The 19,136-nt window shown below is 29.3% G+C and overlaps 2 protein-coding genes across 2 annotated transcripts; one reads left to right on the forward strand and one right to left on the reverse strand.

Annotated features, from left to right (window-relative positions):
• Positions 1-1,660: 1,660 nt before the first annotated feature.
• LOC103575291 (uncharacterized) lies at positions 1,661-16,144 on the reverse strand. Its single transcript, XM_053739660.1, has 5 exons — positions 16,123-16,144; positions 13,435-16,029; positions 8,833-11,142; positions 5,662-6,807; positions 1,661-3,577 (listed from the first exon to the last, which is right to left on the reverse strand). Exons 1-5 carry the CDS (start codon positions 16,127-16,129, stop codon positions 2,034-2,036), a joined length of 7,602 nt encoding a protein of 2,533 aa, XP_053595635.1. The 5' UTR covers positions 16,130-16,144; the 3' UTR covers positions 1,661-2,033.
• Positions 16,145-17,923: 1,779 nt separating this feature from the next.
• LOC103575278 (histone deacetylase complex subunit SAP18) lies at positions 17,924-18,854 on the forward strand. The gene is made up of 2 exons (XM_053739509.1): positions 17,924-18,038; positions 18,353-18,854. Exons 1-2 carry the CDS (start codon positions 17,967-17,969, stop codon positions 18,746-18,748), a joined length of 468 nt encoding a protein of 155 aa, XP_053595484.1. The 5' UTR covers positions 17,924-17,966; the 3' UTR covers positions 18,749-18,854.
• Positions 18,855-19,136: the final 282 nt, after the last annotated feature.

Consider the following 19,136-nt stretch of genomic DNA (forward strand, 5'->3'; position numbering starts at 1 on the left):
ATAAATGTAACAACCTAAAAATAATACATTTTATTCTTTCTATTAAATGATATTAAATTTATATACGCGGATAAAATATAATAAATATCAAAAGTTATATTAATAAAGTTTTGTTTCCGGGAGGATTATTCCGCATATACATCAAGTATTATAATTGTTTGCAATTAAATGAACGATCGGTAAAAATTATTTTTATTAAGACGCTGGTTTCATATCACTACTTAACCACATAACATTATTATGGGTGGGTGTAGTAACAAAAAAAAAAAGAAGCAAAAGTTCCAAAGTTATATATAGTACGCAAAAGAGAGAAATTTATATAGATATATGGATACAGTGAGGTGATAATAATTTTAGGGGTAAAGGTGAATGAAAGCTCAAGCGTGGAGAGGGAGTGAAGATTGCTGATGAATTGATAGACAGAGTGTTTACGATTGGCTGCGCGAAAAGTGCGCCGAGGGTGCGTAGTACAAGGGTTACCATTCAACCTACGAACACACTCTACATTACTCGGTATATATCATTTATATAGATATATATATATATATATATATACTGAAGAGACGGAGGATATATATATGAAGGATAACGCGGGACTTTTCTTCTCACCGTTACATCTGCAACCGTCGAGTCAGCATCTACCTGGGTTGCATTTTATTGCAGCTTATTTTTTAAATTTATTGTTAAACAAAGTCTTTTTTTTATTTTATTACTCGGGTTGTACCTCCATTTGTTATGAATAAACGTTAAATAAAATTTTACACTGACTGCATTAATTAAAACTAATTTATTTTTTTTTTCTTTTTCAATTTATTTGTTTTTCGAGTATTTTTGGATTTTATCGCAACATTCGGTAAGTTCGATTGTTTTTATATATTTTTGAGTGTAATAGTGGTAGCTATAGTTTACTTAGTGTTTAGAAAATGTTTTTTTTTTTTTTTTAGGATCAAGATTATTGATTTTTTATTTAAAATATATAGTAAAATTTAATTAATTATTATAAACTTTTATGATTTGTTTTTATTTTAAAAGTGAAAATTTTTGATAAATTAATTATAGACAACAAAAATATTATTTTTGAAAGGTTAAAAGGGTTTCTACATTTTTATTTACGTTGCAATCTAGAAAAACGTTAAAAAAAAAATTATTTTGCACAAAAAGATGTGATGTGACGTGATATGAGTTTTAAAGTGATACAACTCCCTTAATTCAATTAATTAACCACTTTAGCATCGAAGTAATGTTCTCAGTTTTTACGATATTTTTTTTTTTATTACAATAAAAAAAAAAAAAAAAAAAAAAAAAAAAAAAAAAAAAAACAAGCATACAACATCCCCTAAAACATATAAACAAATTTAATTAAATATAACAAAGATTGTACAAACAAATACCTAATAATAACATATTATATATGAAATATAACAATCGTGTCGTCATTTTCTGTATTAAGAGGCGTATAGTAACATGTGATATTAGAAACAGAATATTAAAATTGACTAGCGAGTAAGAGTATTGTTTGTACAATCGATTTCAATGCCGAATAATAGATGATATGATGCGTCTTAGTATTCTAAAGCAAGACAACAATTGTCCATACGCTGTTAATTAATTCTCCATTTTCATCAAGTTTAATTATCTTTATTAATCGTACCATAAGATCACAATATAATGTACACTGTTAACTATTACTAGTTATAATAATAATGTAATATACACTTTAATAATAATTAATCATTAAAAATATAAATAAAAAAAAAACAATAAGTTTGATTACTAACTAAGTAAATTTAGTTTGATACAATGACATTAAAAATTAATTTTCGAATGCTGGGTTTATAACTCAATAATAAAATTACATTATTGGCTTCCGGGTTTTCGAGACTCATAAAAATGTCAGTCTACTGCCTATTGTTATGAATATAGACATAAGTTGTAGATTTAGATATTTTTAGAAAAATTTAATGAATAATGATAAGCAACAGGTGATGGAAATACCTTATTGTATTTGGTTGCTGTTATTATTATGATTGATATTAATAACGTAATAGACGTTTAAATTTTCTCCAAATTGAATTTTTCTTATCATCAGTATTCAATTTATTGATTATAGTCTCTATATTTATTTTTTTATCTTCAACCCAAGGTCCGTTCTCACCGCAGTGAACATTGAATTTGAAATCACAGACTTGTTCTTTCGGATTAAAATACAAATCTTTTGGGCAGTCCATTACCCAAGCAGTTCCGTAAGAACATTTGCAGAATTTAGTACAGTTTTTGTGAGCCACGTGGACTGTGCTGTTGGGTGGATTGGTCAATGGACATGGTTTAACACAGTCTGCTGATGAGACGTTTTCTTTGCGGTAGTTTTCGTCGATATTATATTTTTTAAACATGTCATAAGTTTCAAAATTTTGAATATTTCCTGTACATCCTGCTGCATAGGGATAATCACAGACTAAAAGATTTGGGTTGTAAAAAAGAGATGGTGGACAATCCAATACAACTGGTTTTCCCCAATCACATTTACAAAATTTATTGCAGTCTTCATGAGGTAATTGAGCTGTATGAGTTGGATTATTATACAATGGGCATGCCCCAATACAACCTGATTTGTCTGGTTCCGAAGTTGCTGGTGTAACTGGTTCTGGTGTTACTGGTGTGACTGGTTCCAGTGTTGTTGGTGTAACTGGTTCCGGTGTTGCTGGTGTTTCTGATTCCGGTGTTACTGGTGTAGGTATTACAGTATCATTAGCATAAGGGCATTGAGCAATATCAGGATCAACACATGTACCATGCAATAAACTGAAATGTGAATTTAATGGACAATCTTTCGGCTCACCAATCCCATTTTTACAATGACAATACTTTCCACAAATTTCGTGTGCCACTAAAACAACCAAGTCTGGATTATCGTAAAATGGACATTCGCTAGCACATTTATAAGATGTTGAGGGAGTTGTTGTTGTTGTTGTTATATAACCATTAACCCCGTCACACAGAGCCTTCTCTGGTTCCAAGCACATTCCATCGTCAATACTAAAATGAAGATCTTTAGAACATAATTTGGTTACTGGCAAATAATTTTGGCATATACAATATTTAGTACAGTCTTCATGTGCAAGCAAATAAATTTGTTGTGGATGATTAGTAGGACACTCTCCAATACAACTTAGAGGTCTGTCACGACAGTCAACTGTTGGATTTGCACAATAGGTGTTGTAACGAATTCCTGATTTTGAATTAAATTTATATAAATTGTTAGATTCCGAGTTATGTAAATAATTTAATAAATTATCATATTTTTGCTCTGACTCTTCAGATGTTGAATTAGTTATTGGTATGAGATCAATGCAGTTAGCTTGTTCTGGATCAGCACAAGTATTATTTTCAGTGGAAAAATGTAAATTTGCTGGACATGGCATTTCAATAGGTCGTCCATGATCACAGACACAATATTTCGAACAATTAACATTCGGCAAAAATATTACTGAACCATTTAATGATGTTTGTACCGGACATTTACCAATACACACTTCTGATGCTGCAGTTATCCCACAAATAAATCCAACAAATAAAACTATAATTTTAATTTATTTTTTTAATTATTTAATAAAAATTATATAGATTTTTTTTTTTTTTTTTTTTTTTTTTTTTTTTTTATAACTTACCGATAAATCGTGACATTTTAAATTAATTGAATTGAGGTACTGAGTTAATCTGAGAATTTATGATAAATAAAAGTTTTCTTTACCCTTTTATATACGACAACTCAATCACTTAAAATAAAATAAACTGATATAGAAAAAAAATATATGAATATATGAATCAGTGTATTGATGCGATTTATTATCTTAAAAATAAAAAAAAAAAAAAAAGCGTCTTCGAACATTCTTATAAATCATGGACATACATTTTCTGTATCATTGTATTAATTTGTTAATGATAAATTTTATCTTTGAACTTAATCTAAGATAATCAGATTCTCACACTAAAATTACACGTTTTTCTATTTTAGATCGGATAACGACACACAGATTGGCAATAAATCAAGATCAATTTATTTTATTTAACCCTTTTTTAAATTATGAGTCACACCATGGGATTAAGTAACAATGTTGGTTGTTTGACGTTTGCATGGATTTTTTTTGTGATGTGGATGCTGGGATCGGAAGTAATGTGTGCAGAACCTGATACCATGGCTAGACCGACAAGACCAAAAATAATTACCGATGTTGATGAATTGAGAAAATATTTGGATCTTGTTCGCGATTTCTATACAGTCAATAGTAAAGCAAGGTACTGCTTAATATTTTGCTTAAGCCGAATAATTATATATAAATATTGAAAATTAATCATTAAAAAAAAAACAATAATCAAAATAGGTTAATTAAAAAAAAATATTTTATCTAATAGTAAATATATTCAAAATAAACTTTGGAATTTATTAAACAATAATAATATAGTTTACTTAGCTTGTAAAAGTGTTATTATATTTGTTATTTGATTATTGTCGTAGGTATGGGAAAAGGGGAGTAATCCCAGCGATTATCGTTCACGATCGTCCGCACACACGTGTGATTATTGATTCACTTATGAAAAGGCTTGACAATGCTGGAGATAAACATCCACTCCAAGAAAACTCTCTGGAGGAAGAAGTAACTGTTGGAGAAATAAAAGATGACAATCAAGTAAAACAAGTTGACCACGTGGACCAAGTGGACGTTGACAAAAAAGAAGAAATTATTCGAAATAAAATTCGTATGAGAGTATTATTAAATTCAGTATTACGTAGATGGTTATATAATTTGAAAATGTAAGCGCTTTTATATTATTTTTATCTATGGCTTTAATGGAGTTTTTTTTTTCAAAAGTAGTAGATTCATTGGGTGGTTATAAATTTACTTTGAATTGATTTATATCTTGGCTACAGAGCAGATATTAAATTTTTAAAAATATATTTATTATTAAATGAATATATATACATATGTAAAAATTTATATATGTATATATTTAAAATATTAGTATTGAAATCAAATTTAAAAAAATTAGTGTTATAATATTTATTTATTTATGTATATATATACATATATATATTGAGTGATATTTTCCAAGATTTATTATTGAAAATAATAATAAAATTAAAAGTATGATGATGAACTTGATGGTATAAATATTTAAATAATAATAAAAGTGAAAAAATATTAAATCCAATAAAATAACTTTTAATTTTACAAGATATAAAATAAAATAAAGTGATATTAGGTTTACATATTTGTTGTATTTCAATTTTATCTAGAATAAATAACAAACTGATAACTACTGCACGATAGAATGAACAAAAAAAAAATAATAATTTTCAGTTACACTGAAAATATCAATACTTTTTTATTTATTCATTTGTTACTGAGATATTTTTTTTAGTCAAAAAAATTAAAAAAAAAAAGAACAAACTAGAGACTGTATTATTATAAATAATATAAACAAAATAGTTATTTAATTCTATATAAATATATGTATATTTTTAAACTTAAAAAAACGTAAATAATTGATTTTATATATATATATATAAAAAAAAAAAAAAAAAAAAAAAAAAGTTTGATTTTATAAATTCATAATGTAAAAATTAATTTTAATTTAAGCTTAGATTCTTATAGAATTATTATAGTATCGTCGACAATGTGTTTAATCCTCCTATTCCAGAGCACTTAGCGTCTTCGGGATAGTCGCATATTTTAAGATTTCGGTTGAAATGTAATTTTATTGGACACATCATGACAGTAGCTGTACCCCAGTCACATTTACAATAAAGTGAACAATTTTTATGAGGTAAGTGTACTGTGTAGCTATGATCGTTTTCTGGTGGACAGTAACCGATGCAATCATCAACACCATTTGATATTTTAATTATTTCTGGTGTTTCTGGACAGCTGCAATTTTTAGTTTCTGCTGGTGGTCCATGAATATTAGGTGCTAATGTTGAAGTTGAATGCTTATAAGGACATCCTGGAGTCGTTGGATTATCATCTACAGGTGGTACGGTTATTGAAATGTCTAATGGTGTTGTTGAAACGTCATTTTTTGGTGCTAATGTTGAAGTTGAATGCTTATAAGGATATCCTGGAGTCGTTGGATTATCATCTACAGGTGGTACGGTTATTGAAATGTCTAATGGTGTTGTTGAAACGTCATTTTTTGGTGCTAATGTTGAAGTTGAATGCTTATAAGGATATCCTGGAGTCGTTGGATTATCATCTACAGGCGATACAGTTACTGAGATGTCTAATGGTGTTGTTGAAACGTCATTTTTAGGTGCTACTGTTGATGCTGATAAGTTTGGCCGTAAAGTCCGAATACGTGGTTTTTCAGTAATCGTATCATTACAATCCTTAATAGTTTTACACAAACCATACTCAGGATAAAATATTAAAGACTCTGGACAGTTTTCTACAGTCACTATACCCCATTCATGACAGTGGCAATATTTACTTCTGTTCTTATGGGCATATAATAGTGCACTTTCAACATCATGTTCAAATGGGCACTTTCTTAGGCAATTATTACGATCGTCACATTTGGCTACACCAACGGGTAAGCACATCCGCTCGTCCCAACTGAAGTGTAAACCTTCTGAACATGTTTTAACCGTTGGACAACCATTTTTACATAAGCAATACTTTGCGCAATCTTCGTGGACTAACAGAGTTGGATTATCGAATTGATTATTTGACAACGGACATTTTCCCATGCATCTATTGCTGTCTAGTGGTTGTGATGTTACTATAATCAATACTGTCGTTGATGTTATCACTATTAAAGAATAATCATTTATTTAAAATTTATTGATATTGATAAAAAATCTTGAATAATTGCAACAGAGATTGAATAAATAGACTTACCCAAAAATTTTAACATTTTTAAATAAAATTCGTCTAAACACTAACAGTGACACTCTAAATTATTATGACGAGACTTAAATAATTTATCACGTTTTTATACTAATTTTTAATCCCTAATATACTAAATTTAACAAATAATAAACGATATCTCGATAGTAATATTTGTTGAGCAGCTTTACACCTTTTGATGTTAGTTGAGAATTTTTTCGATTAATCCGACTATAATTATCTCTTAAAAAATATTTTATTTTATAACACAAATATAATTTCAAGTCTATTATATATTAACTATTTATTTTTCATTTTTTTTGTTTATTGATGCCGGATTTATAAAATTCAGGCTAATTGTCAGTAAAAATGTAAAAAAAATTAATGACATTATTTTTATTTTTACTGAACAACTTTTTGTAACAATAGACTATTTATTGTTGTTATCAACTTGTAAATCTGTCGAGCAATATTCTTAATTGATAAAAAAAAATAAAGCAATCATATCAAATTGAGTTGAATAATTAATCATTTGATAAAAAATAATTCAATATTTTTAATACAGACGGAAATAGTTACTAATTTATAATTTTATACAAGTTAAAAGTTTAATTTGTTTTAATGGCTACACAGCCACTTAATAATACTATAAATAGTTTTATTTTTTTTTTTTTTTATAGCGGTAGATAAATATAGACGGTTATAGATTTATCAAAACTATAATAACAAAGTTAAGGAAATAGAGTAGGGCTTGTTATTTTTATACGATTTAGTAATCGATACTTAGTATAAAAAGAAGACAAATTAATTATTAAACAGAGTTATAGAAAGTCTTTACGCAGTGGATTACTGATTAAATATGTTTAATAGTCAATTGAGTGAGTTATTTATTTTTTTTTTATAAGTATATCATATTTTATAATTTAAGAATTAGGAATTTAATCAGTAAGAAATTAGATAATTTTTAAGTCATCGTAACGGTTTTATATCTTTCTAAGAATTTAATCTTATTAATTATAATTTTCAAAACTATTAATAAATAAAATTATTATTTTTAAAATAAAAGTTATTTTTTGGATGGTCATACTATCGATCTGCTCAGCATCTCCAGTTGCAGCATTGGACAAATCGGAATTTTATTTAGAACCCGCTGGAATTTCACGTAAAGATGGCTGTTCATTAGGAGAATGCAGTTCCGACAACAATCAAGTAATTCTATATCCCCACTTCAATTGTTCGAAATTTTGTTTATGCGATTGGGGACACTATTACGAAATGGATTGTCCAAAAGATTTATATTTTAATTCAAAAACTTTAAATTGTGATTTACCATTTAAAACTAATTGTACTGATTTAGAATTTTTCTTAGACAGTATGCGTCACTAAAAAATATGAATTTAAATAAATGATAACATCGATGTGAATAACCTTTTTCCTATAAATTAATACTGACATAAATATTATTTGTCTTTATTTTTTTTTTTTTTTTTTTTTTTTTTTTTTTTTTATTATTATTATTATTTATAATAATAATGTCATTGTAATGCTTATGCACGTACAAAAGATTGAAAATTTATCACGTATGTCATCGATTGTATCTACCGCAAAATTTAATTAAACTTATTTTATTTTATCTCGCATGACGTAACAATATTTATTTGAATTAACCTACTGAAAATAATAATTAAGTTTTAAATAAACACTAAATAATAAATTATAAATATGAAACAATACGCATACATGTCAATAAAAAAATTTATTTCTTAAAAATAAAAATATATATAACTTTAATACCTGACATTTATATTTTTTTATTTTTCACAAATAATAAATTTTTTATTAACTTAAAATTATTAATATTATCTTATAAGTTACCCCGTTCCAAAAATATTATTAATTTATTATCGTTAATAATAATAATCACTGTTATTACAAAAGTTGTTTTAAATAATGTTACATTTTACATATTGTGGGCTCATACACGTGGCATTGTCTAAACTAAAGCGTAAATTACTTGGACATGATTCTGCGTACCCACGTCCATTAACACAATGACAATATTTTGAACAATTTTTGTGTGGCAAAACAACTGCAACGTCTGTAATATCTTCTTGAGGACAATCTCCAATACAATGTTCCGAAATAATTTTTTTTGCATATCGATGGTGAATACGATTACTTCTGACTTTATTTGATGTCCAAGAAGACCAATAAGAATTAACAGTGCCATTAATACGATCACATTTAACTACTTCTGGGTTGACACATTTTGCGAGCTCCAAACTGAAATGACCTGAATCGCAATTTTTAACAATTGGCACACCACGAATACAGTGACAATATTTTGTACAGTCACCGTGCATCAGCAAGCAAGCCGCGGAATCATAATTAGGACATGTTCCGATACAATTGTAAGGTACACATCCTGCAATAGCTGGATCAACACACTCTCTTTTGTCTTTGCTGAAATGTAAACCATTTGGACAATCATGAGCCATTTTTGTACCATTGCGACAGGTACAATATTTTGTACAATCTTCGTTAGGTTGGAAACAAATTTTTTCAGGATCATTGTCAGCTATGCATTCGTGTAAGCACCCTATTAGAATTGGAATTGGTGTAGTTGGAATAGTTGGTATTGGATTTTCACATCCAGCAATTAACGGACTTTGACATATCCCTTTTATCGGATTGAAATGCATATTCTCTGGACATTTTTCAATAGTTGTCACGCCATTGCGACAATCACAGTATTGTCTGCATTCATTAGTGGGCCATCGGCATCTTGAATTTAAACTGCATGTATGTTGATTGCAAGTGAGTGGTGGAATAGGTGTAATTGAATTATCACAACCAGCATTTTCGGGCTTATCACATTTTAGTGATTCGAAATTATAATGTTCTCCGTTTGGACAGGAATTAATTGTTATTGTTCCGTTATAACATATACAATATTTAGTACAATTTGAATGTTTAATAATACATGCTTTATTTGGATCTTCGGTACATTCTGAAGACAGACAACCATCATCCGGTGGTTTGGGAAGTTCACACTCAGCTATTTTTGGATCATCACAAACACCCTCTTTAACACTAAAATGAAGACCTTGCGGACAATCTTTTTCAATAGGATTTCCATTATCACACAAACAATACTTAGTACAGTCGCTATGTGGAGTTGTGCAAGTTGCATTTATAGTGGGTTCTGTTGGACAGACACCAAGGCACCCTAGTGGTGGTGGAGGTGGTGGTTCTAGACATCCAGCTTCTTCTTTGGTAGTACAACTTTGAGTTTTTAAATTAAAGTACAAATTATTTTCACAATTGTGGACAGTTACCATAAGATTTTTACAGACACAATATTTGTGACAATCTTTGTGAGCTAGTAAGCAAATTTTGTTGTGATTTGTTTCGTTTATACAACTACCAATACAATCGACAGTATTGGCTATGATGCCATTTAAACGATCGCACATAGCATCCTTTGGTTCCAAACATCCTCCGGCGCTAATATTAAAATGATAGCCAGAAGGACAATCTTTAATATATGGTATTCCTTTTTTACATACACAATATTTCAAGCAGTCATCGTGAGATAATAAAGTTGCTATGCTCCCAAGATTTCCGTGCGGACATGTTCCGATACAATCATAAGACGGCACAGGTTTTGCAGACTCACTTTTACAATGTGCTTTTCCATGTGCGACACAAGTTCCTTCTTGAAAATCAAATTCCATATCATATTGACATGTTTTAACATTTGCATGGCCGTCTTTACATTGGCAAAATTTAGAACAGTCTTGGTGAGCGAGTAACATAGCTACCTGTGCAATGTCTTTTGAACATTTACCTATACATCTGTTCCCATCATTTATTCTTTGGACTGATGCTGATAAGCTATTATCACTACTGTTAAATACTGACGATGTTTTTTTCCATAACAATTTAATGAAACCAGTTAAATTGTTGGTATTTATAGATTTTGATGGATCAATGCATTCAGCCTCTTCTAGACTAAAAACCCAATTTGAATGACACTTTCGAAGATAGGGTAATCCATATTTGCAACGACAATATTTTGTTTTATCTTGATTAGCAAGTAAAAAAATTTTTCTCAACTCATTTCTTGGGCATTCACCATAACAATCGTATGCTATTTGCTCAATATTGTTCACTGATTTTAATGGATCATTCAATTCTAAATCATCGATTTCGAAGGCAGATGAAATTCCATTTAAAATAACAATTGTCCACAGCACTAAAATTTTCGCCAAAAAAAATTGAATTAAATTGAGAATTGAAATTAAGATGTGATGAAAAAATACTTACCCCAAAGTTTTAACATTTTGATTTAAATGGTCACAGAACTATAAAGTATGAGGACGTGACTAAATTTTAATTCTTTTTATATATATAGATTGGCCAGTGATTATCGATAGAAAGTAACTGGTAGGGGTTAACATGACAAATCGTTTTAATCACTTGGGTGTGTTAATATACGTGCGGTTCATTATCTTAAATATCACGCGCTAAATTTCTGCTAAATTTAATAAAATATTTAATATATATATATATATATATATATATATATATATATATATATATATATATATATATATCCGATAATGTGAATGTCCTCAAAATTATTTAATCTTCTATATTTGTAAGATAAACTCATAAATGGATGAAATAATATGTTAGATTATTATTCTTTGATTAAGAGCGACCTACTTGATCTTTAATCATTAGTAAAATGGGCTTTAGCTAAAATTTATGAAAATCTATGATCAAATATAAATCAGAAGTCAAATAATTTAAATAGCCTCTATTAGTTGATTAGATATATTTTCAAAAACAAAGGTATTAAATTATACTTATTATCATAATAATTTGTGTATATGTATATTAATATTTTTTGGTATATTTCTGAGTTTAAAAAAATTTTATTTTCTCGATACAAATGTATTAAATAATTATTAAAGATTATATAAATTGAAAAATTTTGTAAATATCCGAAATAATAATTTCTATGATAAGATATATCGCTGAATGAAGATAAGAAAAAAATATTATAAGAATGTGATTATTGTTTAATTTTATTGTCGAATTTCAAGTTTTTACAATCAGAAAATAAATTTTAATTTTTTATGAAAAATTAAATTATTATTTGAAAAAAACTTTATATTATAATATTGAAATCATATATATTTTGATAATACTAAAACTATACAAAGGTTTTAAATAAAAATGTATCTTAAGTATTGTTTTACATTATCAAAGAAAATTTATTTATAGATTATTTACTGGAATTACAAATTTTTAATCGATCAACTGCACAATCTTTTTACTGAATAGATAAATTTTGATAACAGTTTATTGAAATAAAAAAAAATTAATATTCCTTAACGAAACAGTAAAGCTTATAAATGAAATTTTATTTTACGTTTGCAGACAAAGGCAATAATAACAATAAATCCAATAATCAAAATAATCGATAGCAATGAATATATAACAATAGCATTAAAACTTTCGAATTGACTTTCGTCATCTTTTGAATTTGGAGTACCATCGCTGTCTATTTGATCGGAACGGCATTTAACATTTTTTGGCTTGTCACAAACTCCATCACAAAAATTGAACATCAAATTTGATTCACAATTTTTAACAATAGCCTTTCCTCGACTGCAGTGACAATACTTTGTGCAATTAACATGCGCTAATAATATTACCGCGTTCAGAAAATTTTCATCAGGACATTTTCCAATACAATTATTTTCAGAAATCGTTCTAATTGTCGATCCCAATGTGATGATCCCAAAAATAATTATGATAATTACTGCAGAATATTAATTAATTATAAATATGCAAAATCTTAAAAAAATGAAATAAAAATAATTTCTTACCCCAAAAACGTAACATTTGATTTAAGATTTAAAAATCAATTAAAGCATCCTCACCTACAAATAAATTGCGTATTTATTGACAAATGTGCTGATCAAAAATCAAACTGACTAAATAGCCAGTCGACTATCTCAAAACATACCAATAGTGTAGGAGAAATCTTATCACTATAAAAATATTTTTTTTTTTAGAACCCAAATTTCTTAACATGATTTTTAATTTAAGATTACAATCAATCTTGAGGATTAAATATATCTACGACATTTATTTTTGCTAAATATTAGATATTGCACTTAATTATGATTGAAATAACGGGTTTTACTTTTGGTTAATCTTATACTTGCTCAAAACGTATATTCAGATGAAAAATAATATTTTTAGGTCAAGGTAATACAAAAGGTCTTATTATTATAATAATAATTACTATTAGATATGCTTCAATTATATATATTTGGCTATGAATAAATAATTGAATGATAAGGCTAGCTTCCCAGGAGAAAATATCATTTTTTTGTATTAATTCTTGCACTCTAGCTTACAATATTTTATTAATATATACTTTATATACTTAAATACTTGAAGATTTGTTTAATTCGAGATCGGATTGAAGAATACTTTTGTGTTGGAAAAAAGTCTTAATTTTTTATACAATTAGCTCTTTCTGGATAATCACATGTTTGTTGTAATGAATTGAAATAAAGACCCGGGGGGCAGTTTAATACGTAAGGGACTCCATGACTGCATTTGCAAAATTTCGAGCAATTTTCGTTTTCAATTAAAACTGTATAATCAATTGGGTCATTTACTGGACATGGTTTTAAACATTTTTCTGATGGTAGAGTAGAAGTTTCAAACTCAGGCGTAGAACTTTGAATTTCCGTTGTAGAAGTTTCATTTTTTTGTGTCGACGACTGAATTATTGGTGTAGTAGATTCAACTACTGGTATAGAAGTTAAAATTTTTTCTGTGGTAGTTCCTTGAGTACTTTGAGGCTGTGAGCATCCAGCATATTCCGGCCAATCACAAACTTGGAGCAACGGATTGAATTCTAATCCCGATGAACATTCTTTCAATAATTTCTCACCATCTTTACATTCATAGTAAAGACGACAATTAGTTTCGTGAGAAATTTGTGAATCTGATCCGTCTTCTGGACATTCAGATTTAGATACTGAAGATTGGTTGATCAAATTATTCGAGTGTGTTGAGCTTGGTTCAATAGGTTTGATAGTTTCAACTGGAATACTTGTTGAAACTAAAGATTGATCAACTAAACTGTCAGATTGTGTTGAATTTGATACAATAGGTTTAGCTGATTCGATAGGAATACTTGTCGTTAGTGAGTCAGTTGTTGAAGATACATGAGATGAGAATGAAGACAGCTGGCATTTAGCATTTTCCGGCCAGTCGCAAATATTTAATGTAGGATTGAAATCTAAATCGGTTGGGCATTGATTTAGAACGAGTTGTCCATTAGTACAGGTGTAGAATTTGCTACATACACACTCGTGAGGATATAATAATCCATCCTTTGAATTGTCAGCAGGGCATAAGATAGAAATATTCGTTGATGGTGTTGCAGTTGTTGGTAAAGTTGCAGAAACTGTGGTTGAAGAATTTGATGATGATAATTGCTGACAATTTGTTTCATGAGGCCACACGCAGATTTGACGAGATGCATCGAAATAAAGTCCTTCGGGACAATTGAGTAAAACTAGGTCTCCATGATTGCATTCATAGAATACTGAGCAATTTGATTCATGAGGGTATAAAGTTCCAGATACATTGGATGTACATTCAGGTATTGAAGTAGATAGGGAAGCTGTTGTTTCGTTTGAATCAAAATCATCGGTGGTGATTTGAGTTGGAATTGTGGTGATGGTGGTGGTGGTGGTGGTGGTGGTGTTGGTGGTGTTGGTGGTTATGGTGGTGATTTCCGTTTGATTGGTGGTGATTTGAGGTGTTGTGATTATTGCTGGGGTATTTGTGCTGTTGTGAGTTATTGATGATGTTAAAAAAGTCGACGATTTAGTAGACTGTGTTGTAGGCATTGTAGATTGGCTAATAGTATTGTCTGGACTAGATGAAGTTTGAAGAGTTGATGTAGGAGAATATGTTGTAGTGCGTGATGTTGATTCGGTTATAGAAGAACTAGGTACTGTAGGATTTCCTGTTGTTACCGATGTTAATTCTAAAGATTCAGTGGTACTTTGAGGGCTCGAGTCAGTTACATACTCAGTTGATTGCGATATTACTGATATTTTAGCTTCTGTGACAGTAGAACTAGCCAATGATGGTTTACTTGTTATGACAGGTGTTGATTCCGAAGGGCTAGCTGTACTTTCTGAAGTAAGTTCAGGTATATGAGTAGTAGACTGCGATGGAACTGATGTTGCAGCTATTGTAACAGTAGAGCTGGATACTGAAGAATTATCAGTGACACCAGATGATGTATCTGAAGGTCCGGCTGTAGTTGGAGGCGGTGTTACTGATGTTTCAGCTTCTGTAATAGTAGAACTAGGCACCAAAGGTTTACTCGTTGTGATAGGTGTTGATTCTGAAGGTCTAGTCGTACTTTCTGAAGTGGGTTCAGATGTATGAGTAGTTGATTGTGGCGTTACTGATGTTTCAGCCTCTGATGGAACTGTTGCTTGAGCTATCGTAACAGTAGTACTTGATACTGTTGATTTTTCTGTTGTTATTGGCGTAGACTCTGAAGGTCTATCGGTATTTTGAGGTGTAGAGTCTGTTGATGTACTTGATGAAGTTAGATTTTCTTCACTAGAACTAGCTACCGTTGATTGTTCGTTAGAACTCCAAGATGATTCCGTTGTAGTTTCTGTTATTGTTGAAGAGTTATCAGCTTCCGTCGATTCTGTTGATACGCTAACAGATGTTTCAATCGATTCAGTTGAATTATCAGTACTCAAGTTTGTAGATTCAGTTACCACTGCAGTCGTACTAGTAGATACGTAACATCCCGCATGATTTGGCCAATCGCAGACTTGTAACTTTGGATTAAAATGTAATCTATTACCATTACCGTCCATTAAAGGACACATCATCAAAATTTTTCGGCCATTAGAGCAAGCATAAAACTTTGAACAGTCAAACTCATGGGCAAGATGAATTGTTGTATTTATTGGATCTACTTGCGGACATTCTGTCGGGATTCTATCAGCATTGTCAGCATATGTACTAAACAATTTGATTGTTAGTATCACAGCAACTAACGTCAAACTATCTGTTTAAAAAATAAAATCCGTGATGATAATTAAATTTAACTAAAATTTATGTTAACGATAACTTTTAATTAAGATAAAATATTAGAACTTACGTTGCATATTGAAAAAAAAAAAAAAAAAAACAATAGGAAAAAAGAATGATAAATTTATTGATTAATTATTTAAATATTGACAACTGAAAGAATGATGAGTAACTGAATTTAATTCTTAGACGATCGCTATTTTATAAAGTTGCATTGTCTTATCAATTTTTTACAAGACAAAACAATAATTAATCTTTTGTATATCAAGGTAATTATAAATATAATGATCAACACTACGCGATATATAGTAATAATAACAATAATGATATAGAGAATAAATAAGTTCCTTGAAATTAAATAGAGATGTGCACTGAATTTATTGAATAAATGTAAAAATCAACAGACAAAAGCCATGAAGAGAACAAATAAAAATATGGGTATTTCGTAATAGATTTAAATAAATCATTGGAAATATTTGAATAATAAATAAATAAATACAATTTTTAGATCATACTGCTGATATAAATTTGAACCTCAATGATAGATATGATAACCAATGTCAGTATAATTCAATTGAAGGCGTTCTATGATAACGTATATCAAAGCAATAAAAATATTGTTATGGCGGAAGTAAGGTATTCCCAGAAAAACTGATATGAGTTAAGCCCGATTAATTACCGTAAGCTACACAAACGAGGTTGCGGAAGCATTCTCCGTTTTACCTATTGAATGATAATACATTTTTACAATCAGTTTTATAAAGGAAAGGAGTTGTTTCTTAAGATATTGAGTATAATAAAGAGTGAGACATTGAAAAGTGAAAAGAAAACTCTGTTTGATGATAACAAGGTAGTAAAAAAAGCAATTCATAACCAGAAGATAAAAGAATTTACGGAAACAAACTTCTGCCTTTAATATACGAATAACGAATAATTCAATATGATGACTATGCTCGTGTAAATTTAACGTAAATTGTAACAAAAAAAAAAAAAAACGTTGATATTGGGATGGGTTATTTCCAACAGAAGCAAAGTTACGGGCCGTTACGAACAATTTCTTAATGCTGACAAAAACATGATGAGCTTACAGTAACAGATGAAATTGAAATAATTACAAATAAAATTGTAAAGAAACTGAAAAGTCAAAAAAGTATAAAAAAAAAAAAATTTTTTCTTTTATCTATGACCTATTTAAAAATCGATGCGAGGATGAATGACGATGATACTTGGCACATTAATAAGTGTACCAGAAAAATCCTCTATCTTATGACAACTGAACCACAACTAGGCCTACCACAAGTAACTGTACCACACAACAACTATACCAGTTTTAAACACTACCCGCAAAAATCTCAACCAATCAACAATTCTACCACTTAAGAACTCTTTCACGTTACAACTCTACCAGATTACAACCCTCCCAGAAACGAACTCGACCATAACAATCTCTACCATAAGCATCTCTACCACAATACAGGTCACCCATAAAAATGCCTACCATTAGCATCTCTACCATTAATATGCCTACCATTAATAACTCAACCATATTACACCTATACCATAATAAATTACTACCAATAAAATATACTACTAAAAACGTCTCTACCATTTTTAAACCTACCCAATAAAAACACTACCGCATAGAAACACTACCAAAAAATAAACTTCTTTATCATATGCTTATGTACCATGCAATATAATAAAATACAGAAAAAATTTATTAACGTATATTGATAATGGAGATACCACGCTGCACGATTGTTATCTGAATCGTATCTATATATTATCCATATGTATCTCTCGTTTCATTTACACATACGTATTATCTACATTACCTACCCATAGATCACAGTCGAGTGGGTCGAGAGACTTTATTCTCCATGTGCTCCATGTGCATTTGTATTGTAAACAAAAATGGCGTCAATGGTAGAGTCTATGGTCGTCGACGACAAACAGTTACCCGAAAAACCAGTTGATAGAGAAAAGGTATCAATTTGTTTTCCATTATTAATTATTTACTAATCCTTATACTTAATTAAAATTTATCTCAATGCTCGAGCCACCGTAAACTCATTATTTATTAAAAATTTCCCAACCTAACCTCTCTTTTATTTTCCTATTTTTTTTTTTTTTTTTTTTTTTTTTCTATAAAATAATTTTTTCTACTATTTATTTGTAAATTACTAACCAGTCCCTCACACTACATTCATTTATTAATTATTTATTGATTTGATCTTAATAATAAGGATATAATTAGTTAGAAGTAATAAAAAGTATCTGATTGAATAATTTATTTCCAGACATGTCCATTATTATTAAGAGTATTTTGCAACACTGGACGTCATCACAACATAATGGACTACAGCCGTGGGAATGTACCATCAAATGAATTACAAATCTACACGTGGATGGATGCGACCTTGCGCGAAATCACCGGATTAGTAAAAGAAGTAAACCCGGATGCCCGCAGCAAAGGAACTTACTTTGATTTTTCATTAGTAACTCCGGAACCGCGTAATTCTTGTTACCGTATGCGAGAAATTGGTGTGACATGTTCCGGACAGAAGGGAGCCGACGACAATAAAACACTTGCCCAAGTAAGATTCACCATCGGCGACTACCTGGACATCTCGATAACTCCACCGAATCGCATGATGCAACCAACAGCTAGACGTGGTGGCCTCCGTCAATATTGATCACCTCAACGATAATTCAAGTCCATTTAAGTTTAAATTTATTTAATTATTATTATTAATGAAATTTAAGGCTCTGTCAATAATAATTTTCATGGATGCTTCATAATATATTGATAATTTTCATAATAAATATCATCAATTTATTAAAACGTAAGAAAAAAAATTTATTTACAATTTTTAAAATAATTACAATAAATAATACAAGTAATAAATGACAAAGAGTTATCTTGATCTGATATTATTTCGAGTATAAACTCAAGTTATTAAATTTTCACAATTTATTATTATTTTATATTTAAATGGTTTGATTATGAATACTGAACATACGAACACTGGTTTACATTTTTTGATCAATTTTTTTTTTCTTTTTCAATCACTTATTTAGATG

Source organism: Microplitis demolitor, chromosome 5 (assembly GCF_026212275.2).
Source record: "Microplitis demolitor isolate Queensland-Clemson2020A chromosome 5, iyMicDemo2.1a, whole genome shotgun sequence".
Lineage (NCBI taxonomy): Eukaryota > Metazoa > Arthropoda > Insecta > Hymenoptera > Braconidae > Microplitis > Microplitis demolitor.

Bases quoted from the DNA above. Each gene is read 5' to 3' on its own strand.
- LOC103575278 (XM_053739509.1), top strand. From the start codon at position 17,967: ATGGCGTCAATGGTAGAGTCTATGGTCGTCGACGACAAACAGTTACCC. The intron at 18,039-18,352 runs GTATCAATTTGT...ATTTATTTCCAG, and splicing joins AACCAGTTGATAGAGAAAAG to ACATGTCCATTATTATTAAG.
- LOC103575291 (XM_053739660.1), bottom strand. The intron at 11,143-13,434 runs GTATAAAAAATT...CGAAAATTTTAG, and splicing joins TTATCCAGAAAGAGCTAATT to TGCTGTGGACAATTGTTATT. The intron at 3,578-5,661 runs AATAATTCTATA...TTAAAATTATAG, and splicing joins CACATTGTCGACGATACTAT to TTTTATTTGTTGGATTTATT.